This window comes from Lactuca sativa, chromosome 9 (assembly GCF_002870075.4).
Source record: "Lactuca sativa cultivar Salinas chromosome 9, Lsat_Salinas_v11, whole genome shotgun sequence".
Taxonomy (NCBI): domain Eukaryota; kingdom Viridiplantae; phylum Streptophyta; class Magnoliopsida; order Asterales; family Asteraceae; genus Lactuca; species Lactuca sativa.
The window spans coordinates 187,307,282-187,331,541 of record NC_056631.2 but is presented as its reverse complement, the minus strand read 5'-3'; the positions used below and the strand labels follow the sequence as shown (position 1 = coordinate 187,331,541).

Below are 24,260 nucleotides of genomic sequence, written 5' to 3'. Positions count from 1 at the left end.
GATTGTTATAGGTCGTACGGCACGTGATTCGTGCGTGATTCTTTATTAAAAGGGATTTGACTTTTTAGAATGATTGTTATCTATCAACATTGGAAAAAACACAATCCATTAAAATTATATTTTTGGATTTAAGTATCGAGTTAAAGTTATTAAATCTTGATTGGGTTATTTTCATAAGCATAATATTTAAGCTTTTTTCCGATAGGTTAAACTCAAAAGCTAGATCGTAAGATTGTATGATTTTCGATTATGATAGTAAGATGCTATCTCAAACTCGTCTTGTATCTTTAGTTTTTATTGCATAACTAAGTCCTTAATCTTCTACATTTTATTTGTTCAACTCAAAATCAATCATTGTATATATCAAGATACTTCATACAACATCTCAACTTTCATCCATTCATCTCAAATTAGATATATCATCGCATATGTTGGTCCCTTTGTGATCTTGTGACTTTAGAAATATATATAGTCACAATAATCTTGTTTCATTTTTCGGTTTAACATAGCTTCTTTTTTCGACACCTTTAATACTCAAATTTCACCTCATCCGAATTCTATCCCATAGAACACACCGACATAATATTAAAAATCACATTTTTGTTCAAGCTTAAAAATTACACATCCTCAAACATTTTAACATCTCAAACATTATTTAATTAAAATACATATGTTAAATGATGAGAGCAATGTTTTAAAAATCGGTTCGAACTGGTCGATCGAACCAAGGAAGGAAGTGGCTCAACTAGTACGGTTTTATACTTATTTAAGAACCGGAACGAACCGGTTGAGTTTTACAAAAGACTGATTGAACAGATTAAATTGAATAAAACATATGAAAATGAAGTATTTTGCATAACAAACTTTTGTGCTCTTTTTCATATCTATTTAGATTTCTCTGAACAAAAACACATGATAAATGTTATGAATTTTTTTTAATGTGTTTGTCGTCATCTAAAACTATATTTTGTTTAGGTATTATATTTTATTTTATTTTTGATGTATGTGAATTGATGCTAAACTCATGATTATGTGTTTTTTTAATGTATTTGATTGATTACAACTTGTTTTTATATGTATTTTTAATATTTGAACTTGTAGACGTCAAATTCTAGAAATCAAGTTGATTTAGCGGTGGAATCGGGAACCAATCATCATATCAGTTCAACTAAATAACCGATTTTTAAAACATTAGATGAGAGTAATAAAAATAAATTGAGGCCGAAGAAAGAGACAGATGACACATTCAACCCAACATATTAAGTGTGACATAATGACTTTTTGAAAATATAGTTCAAACCTGAAGATACATAAAAATGAAGTGCCTGTGATTCTTGTGAGCAAATCCAAAATAGCAATCAAGGTGTACCTAACGCAAAATAAGGTTGGAAGATATAAAACTGCTTATCGAATAACTTTTGCTAATTTGACATTGACATATCTTCCTAAATCCTAATTGCTTTCTTCACTTACTAAGTCAATGCATCAACCAGTTAAGAAGTATATCGACAAAATAAATAAACAATATGGTATAAAAATGACATTTTTTTTTTCTTAATTTGAAAATAGATATTTATGATTCTAGATTTTTAGTTACAACATGTTTTGTTTATTAAACACAAGTTTGAAAAGTAGTAAAATGTTCTACATGACTAATGTATTAATCAAAATAGTTTATCATATTGAGTTTTTTTTTTTTTTTTTTTTTCAAATGAACCTTATTTTTTAAAAAATTGATCTTAAATTTTTTTCAATTTTTAATATGGTCATTTTAATAGATTTACGGACAATTTTTTCAGAAAACCCCTTAAGTTTTTCCAAGAAAATTCCGAAACTGCTTCTTTTTTTTTTTTTTTTTTTTAAAAAAAAAACCCTTCACATTTCCCAAATTATTTGGAATCTAGTTTCAGCTTTCAATTTCATGTTTTCTCCGATTAACAATATTCAAACTTGGTTTGATCCATAATAATATCATTATATTCTTTTTAGACTCGCTATTTATTTCTATTTAAACCAATTTCTTTTAGTTTTGACTCATAATCTCGTGTTCTTCCTTTTTTTTCATACTGTTCTTAATGGTTTTCAACATTAGAATTTGAATCAAACATTTAATTTTTTTTCGAAACAAAGAGAAATGTTACTTTAACCGGTTATTATTAGCAAAATGCATACCAGAATCTATTTTGCAACGAAATGCATATCAAAATCTATTTTGCATGATGCTTAGAGATTGTAGTAGATGAAGAACAACGGTCTAAATTGGATTGATATTTTATATTGTTTTATGAATCAAGCAGAAAGATGATTTTCAAACACCAATCCATGTTTAGTGTAACGACCCGTTTCCGGTATGTTAATTCCTTGGTAATTGTTGTAAGTTTTGCAAGAGGAACTCGGCGAGTTCATAGCCTGACTCGCCGAGTAGGGTCGCGGCTGCGAGCACGCGTGAGCTGGGGACTCGGCGAGTCCATCCGTCTGGGTGAAACCCTAAATCCCCGGGTTGCCCACTATTTAAACCACCTTATAGCCCCATTCTCGCCTCCCTCACCCTGAGAACACAGTGAGAAAACCCTAATCCTCCCTTGAGAGCTTATAAGTGATTTGGTGCCATTTTGTGAAGGTGTGAAGAAGGAGAAGAAGAAAGAAGCAAGGAAACGAGTTGTAGTGCAAAGATCCAAGGGCAAATCTGAGTTTATTGAGGTATTTTCGGAGTTCCCTTCTTGTTATATGCTTTAAACTTCCATTAGAGCTCTTCTAAGAGCTATTTGATGTTTGTTCCAAGCCTTATGTTTGCATGAATGTCTTAATAAGTCGAAATACCTTTGGATCTGGATGTTGGGGTGTTGTAGAGCCCAGATCTACTGTCTTTTTGAGTTACTTTGCATATTAATCATAGATCTACCCATTTTATGCATCTTTTAGCCTTATTTCCCTTATTCATGAGGTTGTGCACGTAAAGTTGGAAACTTTACGTGGTAAATCAACTTATTGGACTCAGATCTATCAATTGTATGTGTTGGATTCAAACAAAATCAAGTAAAAATCAGTTGCATGGCGGCAACTCGGCGAGTCGGGAAGAACGACTCGGCGAGTTGGGTCGCGAGTTCCCCAGTCCTTCATTTTGATCAGTGTCGAGTGAATCCAGTGAGTTAGAGAGTGGACTCAGCGAGTTGAGGGTAGACTCAGTGATGGAGGGACTCGGCGAGTTGTTCATACAACTCGGCGAGTCCAAGGCAATCTTCTTAGGATCATGAACAACTCGTCGAGTTTGTTCATACGGCTCGGCGAGTCGGATGAAGATTGTCTGAGTTCTTGGATCAAGAGGGTACTCGTCGAGTCGATGCCACACTCGACGAGTAGCAGCGTGTAGAACTGAGAAGTGAGAGTAGGACTCGGCGAGTTGGGTGGCCCAACTCGGCGAGTCAGCCCAAAGTAAGTTGACTTTGACCAAGGGTAAAAGAGTCATTTTACCCCCAAGTGCAGTGTTTAGTATTTGATTGAGTGTGTTCATGGGCTTGTAGCTGAGGGGATTCAGGAGCAGCAGCCGGTAGCTTTCAGAGACACACACTCAGCAGCCAGCTTACGAGGTGAGTTTCCTTCCAGTAGGGACGGGTCTAAGGCCACAATGCCGGCCCGTCCAGTTAGCAGTAGTTTCCGGACTTGATCCGATGCAGAAGTTAGTATGTTTGATGCCTTCGTGGCTCAGACAGGATTTGTGAGCTATATTTTGTGTGTTATGTATTATGTGTTCCGGGCTACGGCCCGATGTAGTATGTAGTATACGTGTTCATGCTAGTTGTTATGATATGCTATGCTATGTTCAGTCCCGGACTTCGGTTCGATGCAGTCAGTTCCGGACTTCGGTCCGATGCAGTTAGTTCCGGACTTTGGTCCGATGCAGGGGACAAGGTCCCAGTCAGTTCCGGACTTCGGTCCGATGCAGTTAGTTCCGGACCTTGGTCCGATGCAGGGGACAAGGTCCCAGTTAGTTCCGGACTTCGGTCCGATGCAGTTTCCGGGCTTCGTCCCGATGCAGTGGGCAAGGCCCGATATGTGTTTATATGATATTGCTATTGTATGGTATGTGGTATTTTGGGGGAGCTCACTAAGCTTCGTGCTTACAGTTTCAGTTTTGGTTTCAGGTACTTCCACAAGCAAAGGGAAGAGCTCGGGATGACGGCATCGCACACACCCCCGCCTCAGCTTTAGCCTGGGATTGATTTAGTTGTTTGATTTGATGTAGTATGATACAGTTTTCCGCACAGTATTTTATTATGTTTTGGAGGACATCACGCATGGTTTTATTATATGATGCTCTGATTACATTTTTGATTATATTAAAAACAAAAATTTTTTGGGTCGTTTCAAGTTGGTATCAGAGCCCTAGTTTGAGGGATTCGGATACACTTCCGGGTGTATCTGAACTCAAACTAAGGGAAATGAAAGATTTTATAAAAACGTTTTATAAAAAGAATTTTGAAAGTATTTAGAAAGGAAGAATTTTTTTTAAACAAGATAGAGGTGTGTGCATGCGGTCAGCCGAGCTCAAGTAAGTACTCCCAAATTACCCATACAAGTTATTTGTTCAATTTCAGTTTTAGTAGAACAGCATGCTGGTATAGGACTAAGGATTTAGGAGAATGCCTTATGTGCCTGCTTATGTGTTACAGCTTTATGAGTATTGCATGCTAGTACTGAGTAGACAGCAGTAGGATAGCCTGATTAGGTTATGCCTGATAGCAGGAGCTTAGCATCTTATGCTAGATCAGTTTCTCGTTTTGAGAATAGTTTTGCCTAAGTATGTTCCCTTATTCCGAATGTTGCTTGCTTCGTGCTTTGTGGGAGTTCTGAGTGATGGAAGTTAACCATTAAGTGAATACGTTACACCATATGTGATCAGGGTTAAATAATCCCAGAGTGTTGGAACTGGCCCTATTGTGCAGCTCTTGTTTGAGTCCAACCGTTATAGGGACGGGTCTTTTACTTGAAGGATTATCTGATCTTCGTCACATGAGATGGTGTTCAGGTGATGGTTAATTAGCATTATAAGGAGACCTGCAGCAGCTGAGGACTAGTTGAGTTGAGTCTAAGGTTTCCCTGGGGCAAGCCTAGGATGAGAGTAGCAGAGATCAGTAGTAGTAGAAGTGACTTGGTGGAGTCAGGGCAGTTCTTGAAGAAAGTACGGATAGATGTGGAAGGTAGTATGGGCCCGTACTACTGAAAGCAGAGGATCCGTACTCGAATTAAGAAAGGCTGAGACAAGACCAGGAAGCTAGTTGTAGTATCAATGATCCCTCAAGATATTTTTGTTTTCTAATGTAGTTGTGATGTGTTTCAGAATGGTGGTTCTGCGTTCGAGACCAGCAGCCGGCAGCGGAGGTGCCGGGGAGGGATCAGGTTCAGGATCGGGGGATGAGCGCATGGATGAGCAGACCCGAGAGTTCCTTTCTTCGGAGATTACGCGCATCATTATAGAGCAGACTCCTGTGATCTTCGGTTCGATCAAGGAGGGGATTCTAGAGCTGATGGATGAGAGATTGGGCACCTTCCGTGCCGAGGTGGCGGCCATGATGGGGTCGCGCACCCTTACTTTCAGGGAGTTCAGGGCATGTGGAGCTCCGGACTATCATGGGGCGCGAGACCCCATAGCGAGCAGCAGATGGTTGGCGGATGTGGCCAACGCCTTCCGCACTAGCAGATGTCCCGAGGGGGACAAGGTCAGATTGGCGTCCTGTCTTCTGAAGGACAGGGCACGAGATTGGTGGGAGGAGGTCGGGCATGCCATTGGGGATGATGCAGCATTGGACGCCATGACCTGGGCTGACTTCTCTACCAGGTTCAGGGCGGAGTTTGCACCGGTCATTGAGGTGCAACAGCTAGCTAGGGAGTTTCAGGACCTCACCCAGACTACAGAGACAGTGGCGGAGATCACCGCCAAGTTCAGGGAGAGGGCTCTTCTCGTTCCTCAGTATGTAGCTGATGAGGAAATGAAGAAGGCCCGTTATCATGAGATGTTGCAGAGCGATATCCGCCAGTTTGTGAGCCGGTCCAGCTGTAAAACGCTGGAAGATATGATTGCTAGAGCTCGGGAGAGGGAGATTGATCTTGAGATGGAGAAGAAGAGGAAACCGGAGGCGGTTTCGGGTTCAGGCGGTTCGGGCAAAAAGCCCAAGGTTTCGGATCACAGATCTAGGAGTCAGCAGAGCCACGGTCGATGTGGCAAGTGTGGGAGATTGCACGAGGGAGCGTGCAAGGCAGGGAGTTCCGGCTGCTACAAGTGCGGTCGGATTGGGCATTTGAGCAGGGATTGTACGGCCCCTGCTACTGCCGTCGCAGCATCAGATCTGATTTGCTTTCAGTGCAATCAGAGGGGACATAAAAAGTCCCAGTGTCCGAGTTTAGCTTCAGCAGGGAAGGTGGCTGCACCTGCCCCTGCTACCTTGAGGATTACAGATGGCCGGCAGGGCCGAGCTGATACGCCAGTGGCGAAGAGTAGGGCGTTTCAGATGACAGCAGAGGAGGCGCGAGCGACTCCTGATGTGGTGACGGGTATGTATCTTCCCTTTTATCTCTTTATTATTATTGATTAAATGTTGCTTATGATTGTATGTTTTATTCAGGGTCGTTCTCTGTGAACGGCATTTCTGCTTTGGTATTATTCGATTCGGGGGCTACCCGATCATTCGTATCTCTTGCGCTTAGCAAGAGGTTTAGTAGAGCTCCAGGGGAGCTGGATTGTCCATTAGAGGTTGAGATAGCGGATGATAGGACCGTGAGGGTCGGCAGAGTGCACAGAGGGTGTTCTCTTCAGTTATTTGATGAGCAGTTTTTAGTAGATCTGGTACCTATTCCCCTGCGAGGGAATAAGGTTATTGTGGGTATGGATTGGCTAAGCTCCAATGGGGCGGTGATTGATTGCGAGCTTCAGCTAGTGAGGGTTCGCACTCCCAGTGGGGGAGAGTTGGTGATTCAGGGCGAGAGGCCACAGCGAGGACCGACCTTTTGTTCCGCCGCAAGGGCGAGGCGCTATGTTCAGCAGGGTTGCGCCGGTTTTGTAGCCTACGTTTTGGATGCCCGGGAGAAGGGCAAGTCGACAGTGGATGATGTTCCTATTGTTCGAGACTACCCGGACGTGTTTCCTGAGGATTTGCCGGGGATACCTCCTGAGAGACAGGTTGAGTTCAGGATCGACCTCGTCCCTGGTGCGGCTCCGATAGCCAAGGCACCGTATCGACTAGCTCCCCCTGAGATGCAGGAGTTGTCTACACAGTTGCAGGAGCTGTTAGACAAGGGTTTCATTCGGCCGAGCAGCTCGCCTTGGGGAGCGCCGATCCTGTTTGTGAGAAAGAAGGATGGGTCGCATCGTATGTGTATTGATTATCGGGAGTTGAATAAGGTAACGGTGAAGAACCGTTACCCACTCCCGAGGATAGATGATTTGTTTGATCAGCTTCAGGGAGCGTCTTGGTTCTCCAAGATTGATCTACGCTCCGGATATCATCAGATGCGGGTTAGAGATGAGGATGTTCAGAAGACTGCTTTCAGGACCAGGTATGGTCATTACGAGTTTGTGGTGATGCCATTTGGGCTCACCAATGCTCCAGCCACATTCATGGATCTCATGAACCGCATGTGTAGACCGATGCTGGATCGGTCGGTGATAGTGTTCATAGATGACATCTTGGTATATTCCAAGACGCAGGAGCAGCACGAGGAGCACCTGCGGGAGGTGCTGGAGGTTTTGAGGAGGGAGAGACTTTTCGCAAAGTTCTCCAAATGTGAGTTTTGGTTGCGCGAGGTGCAGTTCCTTGGTCACCTCGTCAACCAGAAGAGTATTCTGGTAGATCCGGCCAAGATAGAGGCCGTCATGCAGTGGGAGGTCCCGAAGTCTCCATCTGAGATTCGGAGCTTCCTAGGGTTGGCAGGGTATTATCGGAGATTTATTCAGGATTTCTCCAAGATAGCAGTGCCGCTCACCCGACTGACCAAGAAGTCGGTGATATTTCGTTGGGGTCCGGAGCAGCAGACAGCATTCGAGACCCTCAGGCAGAGATTGTGCGAGGCTCCGATCCTTACCTTGCCAGAGGGAGTAGAGGACCTTGTAGTCTATTGTGATGCCTCGATCACAGGTTTGGGAGCAGTTCTGATGCAACGAGGCCATGTGATAGCTTATGCCTCGAGACAATTGAAGCCTCACGAGGCTAATTATCCTACCCATGATTTGGAGCTGGGGGCAGTTGTGTTTGCCCTCAAGATTTGGAGACACTACCTTTATGGGGTCCGTTGTACTATATACACGGATCACAAGAGTTTGAGATATCTTATGGATCAGCCGAGTTTGAACATGAGGCAGAGGAGGTGGTTGGACGTGCTGAAGGACTATGACTGTGAGATCCTTTATCATCCAGGGAAGGCCAACGTGGTGGCCGACGCCCTAAGCCGCAAGGTGTCGGCGGCCCCTATCAGGGATCTGTGTATGAGGATGACAGTGATCACTCCACTGTTGGAGCGGATCAAGGAGGCTCAGATGGAGGGCCTCAAGGAGGAGAGGCAGAAGTGTGAGAGGATAGTAGGTCGAGTAGCTTCATTTGATTACGACAGTCGGGGTTTGTTGACACTTCATGGTAGGGTAGGGGTACCGTACTGGGGTGGGGTACGGCAGGTATTGATGGACGAGGCTCATAAGTCTCGATTTTCTATCCACCCAGGAGCGACAAAGATGTACCGAGATCTTCGACCCGATTATTGGTGGCCCTGCATGAAGCGGGACGTCGCCTGGTACGTCGAGAGATGCCTGACCTGCCGGAAGGTCAAGGCGGAGCACCAGAGGCCTCACGGCAGGATGCAGCCGTTAGACATTCCCGTGTGGAAATGGGAGGACATTACCATGGATTTTGTCACCAAGCTTCCCCGGACCGCACGTGGAGTGGACTCGATATGGGTAGTAGTGGATCGATTGACGAAGAGTGCCCATTTTATCCCGATCCAGGAGAGTATATCGGCGGAGAAGTTAGCCGATATCTATGTGCGTGAGATCGTGGCACGTCATGGAGTGCCGGTATTAGTGGTGTCTGACCGAGATGTCCGTTTCACATCCAGATTTTGGAAGCGGTTCCACGACGAGATGGGTACTCGTCTCCATTTCAGCACCGCTTTCCACCCTCAGACAGATGGGCAGAGCAAGAGGACGATTCAGACTCTCGAGGACATGCTTAGGGCATGTGTCCTAGATTTCGGTGGCAGTTGGGATACGTATCTTCCGTTAGCGGAATTCTCGTATAACAACAGTTATCATGCGAGCATTGATCGACCTCCCTTTGAGATGTTGTATGGGAGGAAGTGTAGGACCCCGATTTGTTGGGGCGAGGTCGGTCAGCGAGTCATTGGGAGCACAGAGGTGGTGCTCAAGAAGACTGAGTTGATCCAACAGGTCCGTAGTAGACTGCAAACTGCTCAGAGTCGGCAGAAGAGCTACGCCGATAGGAGGCGTTCGGATTTGGAGTTCCAGGTGGGAGATATGGTCCTTCTGAAAGTCTCACCTTGGAAGGGTGTCATCAGGTTCCGGAAGAGGGGCAAGTTGGGCCCCAGATTTATTGGTCCTTTCAGGGTTTTGGCCCGGGTGGGTCGGGTTGCTTATCGGTTAGATCTTCCTGGGGAGCTTAGTCAGATCCACAACACTTTCCATGTGTCTCAGTTGAGAAAGTGTCTGGTGGATGAGTCAGCAGTCGTTCCCCTAGAGGATATTCAGGTTGATAGCAGCCTGAATTATATTGAGAGACCGGTCGCAATTCTGGACCGGAAGACCAAGGCCTTGAGGAACAAGGAAATTCAGTTAGTAAAGATGCAGTGGCAGCACCGGAAGGGGTCCGAGTGGACGTGGGAGGCTGAGGAGGAAATGAGAGAGCACTACCCAGAGTTATTTGCAGATCCAGCCGTAGCAGACTTCGAGGACGAAGTCTGAGACAAGTGGGGGAGAATTGTAACGACCCGTTTCCGGTATGTTAATTCCTTGGTAATTGTTGTAAGTTTTGCAAGAGGAACTCGGCGAGTTCATAGCCTGACTCGCCGAGTAGGGTCGCGGCTGCGAGCACGCGTGAGCTGGGGACTCGGCGAGTCCATATCCTGGACTCGGCGAGTCCATCCGTCTGGGTGAAACCCTAAATCCCCGGGTTGCCCACTATTTAAACCACCTTATAGCCCCATTCTCGCCTCCCTCACCCTGAGAACACAGTGAGAAAACCCTAATCCTCCCTTGAGAGCTTATAAGTGATTTGGTGCCATTTTGTGAAGGTGTGAAGAAGGAGAAGAAGAAAGAAGCAAGGAAACGAGTTGTAGTGCAAAGATCCAAGGGCAAATCTGAGTTTATTGAGGTATTTTCGGAGTTCCCTTCTTGTTATATGCTTTAAACTTCCATCAGAGCTCTTCTAAGAGCTATTTGATGTTTGTTCCAAGCCTTATGTTTGCATGAATGTCTTAATAAGTCGAAATACCTTTGGATCTGGATGTTGGGGTGTTGTAGAGCCCAGATCTACTGTCTTTTTGAGTTACTTTGCATATTAATCATAGATCTACCCATTTTATGCATCTTTTAGCCTTATTTCCCTTATTCATGAGGTTGTGCACGTAAAGTTGGAAACTTTACGTGGTAAATCAACTTATTGGACTCAGATCTATCAATTGTATGTGTTGGATTCAAACAAAATCGAGTAAAAATCAGTTGCATGGCGGCAACTCGGCGAGTCGGGAAGAACGACTCGGCGAGTTGGGTCGCGAGTTCCCCAGTCCTTCATTTTGATCAGTGTCGAGTGAATCCAGTGAGTTAGAGAGTGGACTCAGCGAGTTGAGGGTAGACTCAGTGATGGAGGGACTCGGCGAGTTGTTCATACAACTCGGCGAGTCCAAGGCAATCTTCTTAGGATCATGAACAACTCGTCGAGTTTGTTCATACGGCTCGGCGAGTCGGATGAAGATTGTCTGAGTTCTTGGATCAAGAGGGTACTCGTCGAGTCGATGCCACACTCGACGAGTAGCAGCGTGTAGAACTGAGAAGTGAGAGTAGGACTCGGCGAGTTGGGTGGCCCAACTCGGCGAGTCAGCCCAAAGTAAGTTGACTTTGACCAAGGGTAAAAGAGTCATTTTACCCCCAAGTGCAGTGTTTAGTATTTGATTGAGTGTGTTCATGGGCTTGTAGCTGAGGGGATTCAGGAGCAGCAGCCGGTAGCTTTCAGAGACACACACTCAGCAGCCAGCTTACGAGGTGAGTTTCCTTCCAGTAGGGACGGGTCTAAGGCCACAATGCCGGCCCGTCCAGTTAGCAGTAGTTTCCGGACTTGATCTGATGCAGAAGTTAGTATGTTTGATGCCTTCGTGGCTCAGACAGGATTTGTGAGCTATATTTTGTGTGTTATGTATTATGTGTTCCGGGCTACGGCCCGATGTAGTATGTAGTATACGTGTTCATGCTAGTTGTTATGATATGCTATGCTATGTTCAGTCCCGGACTTCGGTTCGATGCAGTCAGTTCCGAACTTCGGTCCGATGCAGTTAGTTCCGGACTTTGGTCCGATGCAGGGGACAAGGTCCCAGTCAGTTCCGGACTTCGGTCCGATGCAGTTAGTTCCGGACCTTGGTCCGATGCAGGGGACAAGGTCCCAGTCAGTTCCGGACTTCGGTCCGATGCAGTTTCCGGGCTTCGTCCCGATGCAGTGGGCAAGGCCCGATATGTGTTTATATGATATTGCTATTGTATGGTATGTGGTATTTTGGGGGAGCTCACTAAGCTTCGTGCTTACAGTTTCAGTTTTGGTTTCAGGTACTTCCACAAGCAAAGGGAAGAGCTCGGGATGACGGCATCGCACACACCCCCGCCTCAGCTTTAGCCTGGGATTGATTTAGTTGTTTGATTTGATGTAGTATGATACAGTTTTCCGCACAGTATTTTATTATGTTTTGGAGGACATCACGCATGGTTTTATTATATGATGCTCTGATTACAGTTTTGATTATATTAAAAACAAAAAATTTTTGAGTCGTATTTTTGGGTCGTTTCATTTAGAATCTAATCTAAGCTTTCATGTTTTCCTTGTTAGAAACATTATCAAAACATACTAGACAAATGTTCTTCATCTTTTGCTACAATCTTTGAGCATCATGCAAATAGATTTTGATATACATTTTGCCAACAATAATTTGACACAATATATTTCTCTTTGTTTTAAACAAAAAATCAAATATTTCCTTCAGATTTTAATGTTAAACTACAAAAATCATAAACAACAACAAAACATGAGAATTATGTGTTGAAATTAAAATGTTGGTTCAATATAAAAAGTTTGTCAAATGCGAATGTTTTTTCGAGAAAAAAATAGAGGGTTTTTCCAAAAAATGTCTAAAACAGAAAATTCTACTATTAAACATGCTACAAGGGCCACATCGAAAAAATGAAAATGCAATGTTTTATTTGGATATAAAAAGTTAAAGTTTAATCTGGAAAAAAAATCGATATCTAAGGTATTTTATAATATTAACCGTAATCTAAATCCTTAAAATTTACATTGAAAACCCCTTAAGAAAATCCAAATACAATGTTTTATGTTATTGTTGCCTTCATTTTATTTTTAATTAGCATATATATACTTGTTTCCGGTCTACCGATGTAATTTAATCTAAGGGATTCTAACATAGATATGTATACTCAAATTTGTTCTTAAACCCTAAACTCTAAAGTGTTAGATTGTGTAAAGTTGATATTTATATCGTTTTAACACTTTATAAGAAATTATAAACATTTTTGTTGTTCATCATATTTAATTCGTTCTCGGCAATCTTGTACCTTTTTGATAGGTTGCAGACACCCTTTTATATATACCAAGAACACGTTTGTTAATTGTGTTGTCCTCAAACGAAAAAGAAAAAACTATACACAAGTCAAAATGAGTTGACCGTGTCACAAATCATCAAAAAAATGTATTTTTCGTGTGTACGTTTATAAACAAATTGAATTATTATTGAGAATAAAGTTTTCTTAATCATAATGTACATTTAAATTGTTAAAAGGGATACAGACAACAACGATCAATATAAATGTCACTATAGTTCTATCTAACGATTTTTTTTTTAATTACCAATTTACCAAAATGATCATTGATACGAAAATAAACATTTCGAAATAGCATTCTAGATTTCAAACTCCACAACATTCAAGACTTTTGAACAATAATTTTTTTTTCTTTATTTTTCGTTGTAAATGTTTAAGAATGTTATTTAATGGTGTATGTACATTAATGGATCCACCTTTAAATATATTTAAATACGTTATTTGTTTTTTGCTGTTGTAAATGTTGAAGAGCATTTCAAACATCATACAAGTCTAAAATCTCGTATATGTCTAACAATCTTGTATGTTGTTATTGCTAAAATAATCGAAAGAAAGATATCAACATTTAAAAATCTACCAATACTCAACTCGCACTACTATTCAAGAATCAAATACATAATGATAAATGGTTCAATGTTCAAAAGGAATAATACATAGATGTAGTCTATGATAACAACAAAGTCTAGCACTTAGTTGATTTTTTTCTTAGCAACATGGTTGTTAGATTACAATGGATATGTTTAAGTTTAAGAATTATATGGGAAATACAATTAATGCTTGTGACGATCAACCCAACTCGATCCTTTTACCTAAAGTAATGACTTTGAAGATTTTTCTTCCTCTAATGCAACAAGCAAAGTACACATCTAAATGTCTAATTCCATATTTGCATAATAAATATTATCCAACATGATAAGACTATTTTTCATAATACATTATTTAACGGTCACCTTAGTGAGGACGTATTTGTAGATGCACCAAAATGTTTTTAAAGTCTAGGCATCGTAATGAAATGTACGAGCTTCATCCGAAGTAACCATTCAAGAACATAAATCTTTACTTATGAGAAGATCAAACCAATTGGCCTTGCACAAAATGAAGATGAATTCATGCATCATTAGGGCTAGTTGAAGCATTGTCATCTTATATGATCTTGCGTGTAGTTGACTAGACACATTGATAATGTGTAATAGCTAACTTATGATATAAACGAGTTGGTTGGGGATCCTTTTCAATTTGAAAGGGCGAGCGTTCAAGTCTCGTTAGTGACATATTTTTCGTTCCAAAAAAATTATATGCAATAACATTTCAACTTTGTAGAGCGTCGATATAGTTTTATAAAATCATATTGTTATAAGATTTAAGATTACAATGTGGGAATCCAAGACTATATAAGATTAACATTAACATAAGAGTCTACTCTAGCCTAACTACAAACATTGGTAAATCTTAAAATCAGTTCAAGATATAACGCATCTTATGATCTATGTGGATCATTTAGAATTTTCTCCCACTAAGCCTACCGCTAATTAGGGGTGTTCGTTTGGATAAGTCGGTTTGATCCAATCCAATCAGGTGAATCCAAATTGATTTCGGTTTTCAAAATGTGAATTCGAACTGTCCAAACTAAATTCAAATCCGATCCGAACCAATCAAATTACAATTCGGTTGGATCAGTTTTTACAACTCAATTTTCAAGAGACGGTGCATTTAAATAATTATATAACATGAATATTAGTGAACTTTAAACAAATATAAATTGTTTGGTTGAGAATTAAAAAATATAAACAACTATTAAAAAATGTATTATAATATAATATTTTATAGATAAAAAACTTTTGAAAAATATACATTGACGTATTTTATTGGATAATACTTTGGAATCTATTTAAAAATATGATTTAGCAAATTAATAAATAACTAAAAGATGTATATTTGAAACAAATATAGGTACATAAATAAATAATAAACTCTTATTCGGTTTTTTGGACTATTCGGTTTTAATTTTATAAACCGTAACCAATCTAATATCTAAAATAATAATTCGGTTTTGCTGAATATCGATCCGAAAATCCGAATATCCCAACCAAATAGTCCAATCCAAATTGTCCGATTGGAATTCGGTTTTATCCGAATAATGAACAACCCTACCGCTAATGACATGTTATATACTTTGCCCAATATTTAATAGATTCAAGGCATCGTTGGTTGAATATAGATAAGTCATATGCCACTCTTTTTCATGAAGAATATTTCAGTACTCAAGAAGGAATGAATACATATTCTCAGTTTACGTACATCTGGATGGTATTCATTTCAAATTCAAGTTATAGGCATGCTCATCATATTCTGAAAGAGTGTTCATTTCGACCAAACACTTCAACTACACGACTACTTGCTAACCCATATAATCATGGGTACTGAAGTCGAACTACTAAGTAACCCTTCACATGGGTGTGTTATTTTCTCTAATCCTAAATTAATAAGTGACAATTTTTGTGAATTTCCCCTCTTAAAAAAGTATTTTACAAGGATAAACAAAAGATGTTAATAGGTTTTAAAAAAAAGTTACGAAGTTTGGTTTTGGTCGACTTCACTAGCAGCAAAACTTGCGGAAAAACACCACCACTTTTAAACAATCTAACACGATATAAAAGTTATTTAACAAAGTCTAAAACATTTTACGTCCAAAACATTACTATTATATTTGGTGGTTGTTTTTTTTTTTTTCCGCTCTATTCACATTGTATCTGTCTGTATATAATCTTATCTTCACTTTAACTTATCTCATCTCTGATAGTGACTTGATTTGGGTCCCTTCAATTCAAGATTTGTAGCGACATTGGCATGTTTTTCCACCTAAAATAATTACAAATTAATTACTTAACACACTTGGAATACTTTCAGACAAGAGATTTAATAAACGAAAGTTTATTTGATTAAATTAAAAGTAAGGTACATTATTGTTGGTCCCTGTGAAATGACCATTTTGCCATCATCTGGGACCAAACCGGTGACAGCACTAAATAAACCATCTTTTGGGAAACTATCACTATCACAAATGACCACCCATTTTGCAAACTTACTAAAAATTTGATTAATTATTCATATTTTTCCAACTACTAATAAATATGAACAACTTGTCAAAAAAAAACTTATTCGCAAAAACCACATTCAAATATAGCAAATTTGTGGCGTCATAAATTCTTCATGAAGCAATTTCACAAAACGGATGATTATTTTGTGATGGTTTTTACAAGGGTTAATGTCATAAAAGGGTAACAAACTTTTTTTTTTTTTTTTTTTTTTTACAGAACACCAAAAGCCATTGCTTTAAAAAAGTAGCATAAAAGGCACGCACAAACTATTTGTTTTTGTTATTAAAATGATGATATTTTGTGAATATTCTTACAACAATGGCATTTATAAATTATAGCACCTCTAATTTTGGTCCATTTTAGTGATTAATTAACTAGCCTTCAAATAACTGTTAAAAAAACCCCAAAAGGTTTTGAAAAAGGATAGAAAATGATTTTGCATAAAAACAAAAAGATACACTACTTTTTTCTCCTTAGTTTGATAATAAAAGCCAAAGGAAAGCCTAAAAAAAGTGAGTAGAAGATGAATTAATTAATTACCAATGAGCCCTTTGAATTCTTTGAATAAAACCGCTTGTTTTTGGTTTTACATTGGGATTTTGCAACAATAACCCATCCATGGCAGCTGAAGAGCCCATATCAGTTACCGACTTAAGTGATTCAGACAATCGATTAAGTAAATTCATCAATGCAATCACTTCATTTCTTTGTAACTGAAGCTGCAATAAGCCAATAATAATAATACAGTTTCAAATAAAAAGAAACAATCAGTCTTTTTTATTTTTATTTAAAAAAAAAATTGAAAATAGGTTTATGAAATTAAAACTCACATGTTGATTTGGGTGTTTTTCACTGTCGACAGAAAATAGGATCTTTAATGCTGTTCCAAGACCAAGAACTTGAAGCTTTCCCCATAGACGACATTTTTCACACCCTACACAATCCATAAGAGCACTGCAAAATATGTACAAGTTTTTGGTTATAAACTGTTATTTTAGGTAAAGCACAGGGGCCAGAATTGTAATTTACTCTAAAAATATGGATATTTTTTGGCTGAAAGGAATAAGGTAGAGTTGAGAGTGAAACCTGATGTTTCTAAACTGTTTTTGTATCTGTTGTTTTAATTCTGGACCACTTTGCCCTTGCCATAATTTAGCCTCATCAAAAGGAAGAGGGCATGCAGCTTGTAATTTGGGATTGTGAATTAGCTGTCTAATCAATGAATGGGCTTTCAGATCCTCCAAATGGTTACCAGAGTCATACTCAGCTTCCTCTAAGTAAGGAGCAGCCTGTAATTTAACATATAAAAGACACAAAATATCATATAGATGAAACTTTGTCACATAAATAAGTAAAATTAACCCTAGAAAATTTTGATACTCTTACCTTTGTCACAGCTCTTAGAACAAAGAGGAAAGTGAAGTATAGATTCTGCACACGTTCTGGATGTTTCAAGACTCGATCATGCATCAATTCAAGATTTGCACCCCACTGAATCATGAACAAAAAAATACTATGAAATATATAATTCCCAATATCACATGATGGAAATGAATATATTTTCAGGAGAAAAAACCTGATTGGTGGTTTCATCAAGAAGATAATCAGCAGCTATGTGGATAGAAATTGAGGAATGAAGACCAGATATCAACTTGTACAACACTTTCTTCTCTTGACAACTTTCTCCAGATGAATCTACACAATGAAGAGATTCAAAAAGTCAATAGAAGGTAATTTTTGCAGTAATATTAACAATGGACTTACATTTTGGACAATTTTCTGAATATATAGCATCCCATATTCTTCTTGCTGAAGGACCTGTGTATCCTGTGTAACGTTCAGGGTTTAATTGCAGATTTACATATGTCATTTCATTATTATCAGTTTCATCATCATTAGTCCATGGATTATCTACTTCAGGCCAGCCTCTAAATACTTTAGTATCTAGTGTTCGATCAACAGCAGCTTCTGGCTTTCCTTCTTGACATATAAGATCATCTTTTGCAAGGCCATAGAGTAATGGTGGTCTTTTGAAAGGTTCAGGGAATTCATTTTCAGGACATTCACATACACTGCAATCACGGAGTCTGCACATGCCATCATCAGGCCAGAAAGGGCAATCACACCATAGCTTAACCTGTGAAAGATGTGTGAATACACATTAGGATCATCATTAGTCTTATAGAAAGAAGATAGATATGATTAGAAACAATACCTTAAAATATCTGAAGAAGGGAGTTGTAACAAGCTCTTGCAACAAGGGATGTAAAACAGCTTCGTTAACACTATCAACAGTCTCATAATCACAACAACAGTCCTCAACAATGCCTGTGTATTTATGAGAATCCTGCTCAATGAACAAGGGGGAAATATCAAATTAGTAATGCTTATCTAGATTCATATCCATGCAATTCCAATTATCTCTGAATTACCTAAATTTTCACCAGTAATTAGTTCAGAAGATTGATCGCTTACCATCGCATCTAATTGGACTCGAATACAGGTTCTAACCTAGCGTACATTGTCTAATCCTTGTTTAATAACTTTCAATTGCAGATATAAAGTGTTAACATCGAACCCAATCAAGAGCTATGAGTTCAACTACAAGCGACGATATAGAAGGAATTTAGGCATATATATAAATAAGACTAAGCAGTGTCTCGAGAAGCACAATCTTCTTCTAAGCGTTTGAATCTCAAGGATTTCCATCATTTCACATCGAGAAGCTTCAAATAAAATTACGTGAGAGAGAGAGAGAGAGGGAGGGAGAGAGAACCTCAGAACAACGGCAGGGAGAACGAAGAAAAGAGAATCTCCGAGAATGCAGCCATGGAGTTAGAGATGTAGCAAGTAAAACTGCTATCAAAGCTCCGACAACTTTCCACCTCCATATCATGTTCTTACCACCGCCATTAGTAAGTTTATTGCGTTTGATCTCTACCTCCACCATTAATTTCGCATACAACTCACCGATTTCACAAATTGTTAAGCCTCTGTCAATAAGAACCCTAATTTCTCCTTGAAAATTGATTTTGAGACCGGATCAAAATAAGTGTTTGGGTATTTATTATACAAGATGTGAAAGAGAAAGAAATCAAAGCTGTTTAGTTCAATTGATTTGAAACGCCGACTCCATTACTTCTACACACAGATTTGAAAGAAGGAAATCAGTTGGGAAGTTGCCAAGATGGCGGTCTAAACTAGAGAACAAACTCTATAAATTATATCTACTCGCCTTGGATACAATTGGATTACACGTGCAATTAAATATCTAGATATAATATTAATTGCTAAATTAAATAAGTAATAATCACAAAAATATTAAATTTGTTGATCATATTTAACAAATTCTTTTTATCAATAATGAAAATGATAATTGTGATTGTGAAATGCCAAAAAATAAGATGTTATTTTGAAAATTTAGGAGAGAAATACACCAAATAACAATAGGTAAATTGAGTTTATTTACTTGAGGTTAACTAAGTTCATTTACTTTATCTTTTGTGTATATGTAAAACACTGTTTAGCTTAAGTATTTCGCGTTTAATTAATATTCGTTTCAAATTTGATTTTATAATTTAAACTGTTGATTTATATAACGACGAAGCTAACTGCTGGACCATATCTATAATTTTTTTTTTTTAAAGTTTTGTGTGTATTGAATTATGAAAAAAAAATTATATATGAACTCGGTAAAACATGTTACAATCTATATAAACCCTCAATTTCCATGCACAAATCCTCAAGTAAAGTAATTTCTAAAAATACTTTGCAGAAGAATTACAAAATAAAGTAATCATGAAAATGCAATTTGGCAAAACTAAAAGCTATTATATAAAACATGCAGGTATTTTATGATACTTTTATAAATATAATTATATAAGTATGTAACAAAATCTCCTTTGTATTTGAGTGGAAAGCAAAAATTAAATACTTTTTTTTTTCTTTTATATAAATATGAGCTAATTTTATTTACTGAGTATCTTGAGCGCGTGAAAGACTAGGTTGGTTTGACTTCCCCGTTTATCCATCCATTGACGCGCGACAATGTAATACATGTGACGTAGCTCAACCAATAAGAGCAAACCGATTTTACAAAACCGAATGCACACGTCCCACAAGATTCCAACTCTTTTATTTTATTTTATTTTATTTATGGAAATTTTCTTTATTTTATTTATGGAAAATTTCTTACTTTGCCATTAAAGCTGAATCAAAACATATTGGTTTGAACAAATGTTAGATAATTTGTTGGAATAAATTGCGTTTCTTTTTTAATATTGATTTATCTTGTTTTTGTAGATTTTTGCTTAGTTGTTGAAAACTCTAGATTTCAACGTCACATAGCATGTCTAATGTGACGATATTTGGGAATACAACTTCTAGTAAGTGGTCGTTTTTCGATGTGTCATTACAGGGATAGACATATAAATACATAGTAGGTGTTGCACGGATGAATAAGTGTTGTCGATACATGAAAAATAGATAAATTAATCGAAAAATTTTCCACTACGGTCAGAAAAGTTAGAAGTTACCGGTGCCACACCGTGAACTCCTTAAAACCGTCCCTGCATGTCAATCAAAAGACTATTTTTTTGGGATGTGGTTATCAGTTTTTGTGTGTGCCGTTTTGAGTTTTTTGTATGTCTTACAATTTATTGTGTGTTGAAACTATATTGTTTAGAAGAGCTGATGTCGATACTTGTTGTATTTATAAATGACACATTGGGTATGCTAATTGTAAATATATTTGTTCTAACTGTTGTAGTGTTTGAGATAAGTTCATAATATCAATTGATTAGTGATTTAAATATTGATATCGATGTTTTAAATTTCAAGGGACGTTTTGTTTGTTTATGGAAGCAACATGTTTACTAGAAACCATCTTAATGTAGTAATATTGATATGGTATTAACGGACGAAAAGGTATGGATTTTCCATGGATAAGTTGTCTCTATTTTATTTGTTTTTCTATAGCTTTTTAAGCTTATTTTGTTTTTAATGATAATTTCAAGGGAACTATATCTCAGCTATCATAAAGAAAGCCTTAATTTGTAAGTTTGATGGAGTGTTGAAAGAGAAAACATGTATTTTTTTTTCTAATTTCTTTATTGTTGATAATTTTGCCCATTTGAAAAAAACACAGGCCGGTGTGTTTTTACTAAAAAAAAATATGACAGCACAGGAAAAACACAGGCCAGTGTCAAATCTTTTTGTTTTTTCAAGTTTGGGAGACATTATTTCAGGTGGGGAGGAATGTATAATGGGTAAGTAGGCTTTCCAAGAAAATTTACATACATTTGATGAAACAAGATATCACTACTTTTTAACACCATTATTCAATATATAATGCCATAAAGTTAACATTTTTTTTTACATCAAACGATCATTCTTTATTCATGTATTCTGAACAATTGTTACTAAAAACATACACAAAAACCACCAAACATTTACTTTGTGAGATAATTATTGAGATACAAAATGAAGTCGTAAATCTTGATTGGATCAACAAGAGACTTTGCTACACTTTCCTTTTCCGAACACCTTTTGGCCCATGAAACTAAAATCGGACACTCTTCTTCAATGCTAAATTTACCAAAAGTTTCCCATGTATAAAATCTACTATAAAATGGTATAAGTGATATATCAACGAACCCTAAATTGTCACCACCAAAAAAGGGTTTGTTTCCAAGTTCCCCTTCGACTAATTTCAAGATTCTTAGCACATCTTTCTTGCCACTCTCTTGTTCTTCCCCTTTGCATCTATATATCTTCTTGCTTGCTTCATATAGCTACAAAGCAAAAGTAAATCATATTAGTTCAAAGAGTAATTTTAATCATTATATGTAAGAAAATTTGAATTTAATCGAATAATAATTTAATAATAATGTAATAACTTAAAGGAGATACTATAACAGATGTAAATACTCAAGTAGAATCGAAGGAAGGAAGATGATTAGATAAATACCTCTTTGTCGATGAAATCAGCCCAAAATCGAGCTTGTGATCTCTCATATGGATCGGAAGGAAGGAACGAAGTTGATCGATCGCTCCAAACCTCGTCGATGTACTCCACTATGTTTAGTGATTCACATACGGATTTTCCATTATGAACGAGTACTGGAACTTTGTTATAAACAGGATTGATTGTAGAGAGAAGAGGGGATTTGTTGAACAGATCCTCTTCTTTGTATTCGTAAGGAATCCCCTTCTCTTCCAAAGCAATTTTGACTCTGCACCCAAAGGGGCTTGACCAGAAATTCACCAAAATGAGTTCCTCCTGCACCATGTCTGAAAGAACTTTGGGACGAATGGGGGTCAGTTGGGCTTTGGGTTATAAGGATGATCATATTTCACTTAGACCCCCTCGTATTATCATATTTTCACTTAGACCCCCTTGTATTATGACTTATATAGATCGATGTTCGTCCAAGTTTTCAACTTTTCACGGTGAATAAAACAATTTATAATCTTCTATCCTAATCTAATACTAATAAATAAAACCTATTTTTTGTCTCATTTCATTGATTTGAACACATGATATTTTAATAAATTTTTAGAATTTATTTATTTCCACATGTAATTTTCTGATTTGTTCAAGTATCACAACTTATTTGGATTACAATATTGAAATAAATAAATGTTTTCTTGAAATTTTTTTTATATATTTATAATATAATAAATGTCATAATTAATGAGAGCTCTAAAATTGATATTGATATTAAATTTAATGTTCAAATATTGATATTAAATTTTTATTTTTAATAAACTCGTGTAATACGCGGGTCATACACCTAGTCTATCCTAATAAATAAAAATGATTTTGACACATAATAAAATGATTTTGCCATATGTTTTTTTCTTCTTAATTTTGACACTTGTCATTTTTAGATTCTTTTGAATTATTTAATATCCACTTGTTATTTTTATATTTTTTTTCTTTTTTATTCAAATCCTACCTATTAATTGTCACCTCATATTAATTAACTTTATAAATATATTAATTAATGTAAATAATAACTTTTTATTTTTGAATTCCTCTTTCTATTAATATATTAATTAATGTATATGTATATTAATTAATATAGATAGTAATTTCCATTTGTGAATTCATATTAATAATTTTATTAGTATAGATTAATTAAAACCAAATTACATAAATAGTCAATGCGGTTTATCAAAATGTCACAAACTCAATCGTTACTTTTTTTTTTTTATGAACATGGTCTTTGTAGTTACCAAAACATCCTTTTAATAAATGGAGTTGATTTGTACACAACAAAATTTTTCCATACACAACAATTTATGCTTTAAAATGTTGTATGGTACAACCCTATTAAATATAAAATGTTGTGTACGGATAAAAACTGTTGTGTACGAATCACTTCCGTTTAATAAATTCGTGTAATACACGGGTTTTACACCTAGTGTATCCTAATAAATATAAATGATTTTGTCACATGTCCCATTCTTCTTAATTTTGACGCTTGTCATTTTTAGATTCTTTTGAATTATTTAATATTCATAGTTATTTTTATAGTTTTTTTTTTATTCAAATCTCACCTATTAATTGTCACCTCATATTAATTAACTTTATAAATATATTAATTAATGTATAATAACTTTTTATTTTTGAATTCATCTTTCTATTAATATATTAATTAATGTATATGTATATTAATTAATATAGATAGTAATTTCCATTTGTGAATTCATATTAATTAATTTTCTTAGTATTGATTAATTAAGACCAAATTACATAAATAGTCTATGCGGTTTACCAAAATGTCACAAACTCAATCATTACTTACTTTTTTTTTTATGAACATGGTCTTTGTGGTTACCAAAACATCCTTTTAATAAAGAGAGCTAATTTGTACACAATAAAATTTTTCCATACACAACAATTTATGCTTTAAAATGTTGTATTGTACAACCTTATTAAACATAAAATGTTGTGTACAAATCACTTCCCTTTAATAAATCTATGTAATACACGTGTTTTACACCTAATACTCTAATAAATGAAGGTTTTTTTTGTCACATGTCACCCTCTCATTCAATTTGCCAAATGTCATTTTGTGGTTATTTTGAAGTATTTTCTTTCCACATGTCATTTTATTAGTTTTTTATTTTATTAAATTTCACATAATATTTTAATGTAATAATTACAATAAATATTATAATAAATGGATATCAATTTCATTAATAAACTTACATTTTAATTTCAAGATTTCTAAGTTAAAGCTAATTAGTTTATTTTGTTTATTTATTTAAATTATTTG

At 37.1% G+C, this 24,260-nt stretch overlaps 2 protein-coding genes across 2 annotated transcripts; both read right to left on the bottom strand.

Moving 5' to 3' along the window:
• Positions 1 to 15,506: 15,506 nt before the first annotated feature.
• Positions 15,507 to 19,173, bottom strand: LOC111889744 (endoplasmic reticulum oxidoreductin-1). The gene is made up of 9 exons (XM_023885902.3): positions 18,752 to 19,173; positions 18,191 to 18,322; positions 17,740 to 18,112; positions 17,552 to 17,670; positions 17,362 to 17,466; positions 17,062 to 17,264; positions 16,806 to 16,929; positions 16,516 to 16,694; positions 15,507 to 15,736 (listed from the first exon to the last, which is right to left on the bottom strand). The coding sequence occupies exons 1-9, from the start codon at positions 18,923 to 18,925 to the stop codon at positions 15,697 to 15,699; spliced, it is 1,449 nt and encodes a 482-aa protein (XP_023741670.1). The 5' UTR covers positions 18,926 to 19,173; the 3' UTR covers positions 15,507 to 15,696.
• A 2,122-nt stretch (positions 19,174 to 21,295) lies between these two features.
• On the bottom strand, positions 21,296 to 22,289 carry LOC111889760 (probable glutathione S-transferase parC). The gene is made up of 2 exons (XM_023885915.3): positions 21,944 to 22,289; positions 21,296 to 21,767 (listed from the first exon to the last, which is right to left on the bottom strand). The coding sequence occupies exons 1-2, from the start codon at positions 22,262 to 22,264 to the stop codon at positions 21,426 to 21,428; spliced, it is 663 nt and encodes a 220-aa protein (XP_023741683.1). The 5' UTR covers positions 22,265 to 22,289; the 3' UTR covers positions 21,296 to 21,425.
• Between the last annotated feature and the right edge of the window lie 1,971 nt (positions 22,290 to 24,260).

What these genes read in the sequence shown, in the direction of transcription:
- LOC111889744 (XM_023885902.3), bottom strand. Translation starts at nt 18,925, where the DNA reads ATGGTGGAGGTAGAGATCAAACGCAATAAACTTACTAATGGCGGTGGT. An exon ending in TTCTAAGAGCTGTGACAAAG is followed by an intron (nt 17,265 to 17,361) that starts GTAAGAGTATCA and finishes GTTAAATTACAG; the next exon opens with GCTGCTCCTTACTTAGAGGA. An exon ending in AGAATTCAAAGGGCTCATTG is followed by an intron (nt 15,737 to 16,515) that starts GTAATTAATTAA and finishes TAATTATTTTAG; the next exon opens with GTGGAAAAACATGCCAATGT.
- LOC111889760 (XM_023885915.3), bottom strand. Translation starts at nt 22,264, where the DNA reads ATGGTGCAGGAGGAACTCATTTTGGTGAATTTCTGGTCAAGCCCCTTT. An exon ending in CTGATTTCATCGACAAAGAG is followed by an intron (nt 21,768 to 21,943) that starts GTATTTATCTAA and finishes TTTGCTTTGTAG; the next exon opens with CTATATGAAGCAAGCAAGAA.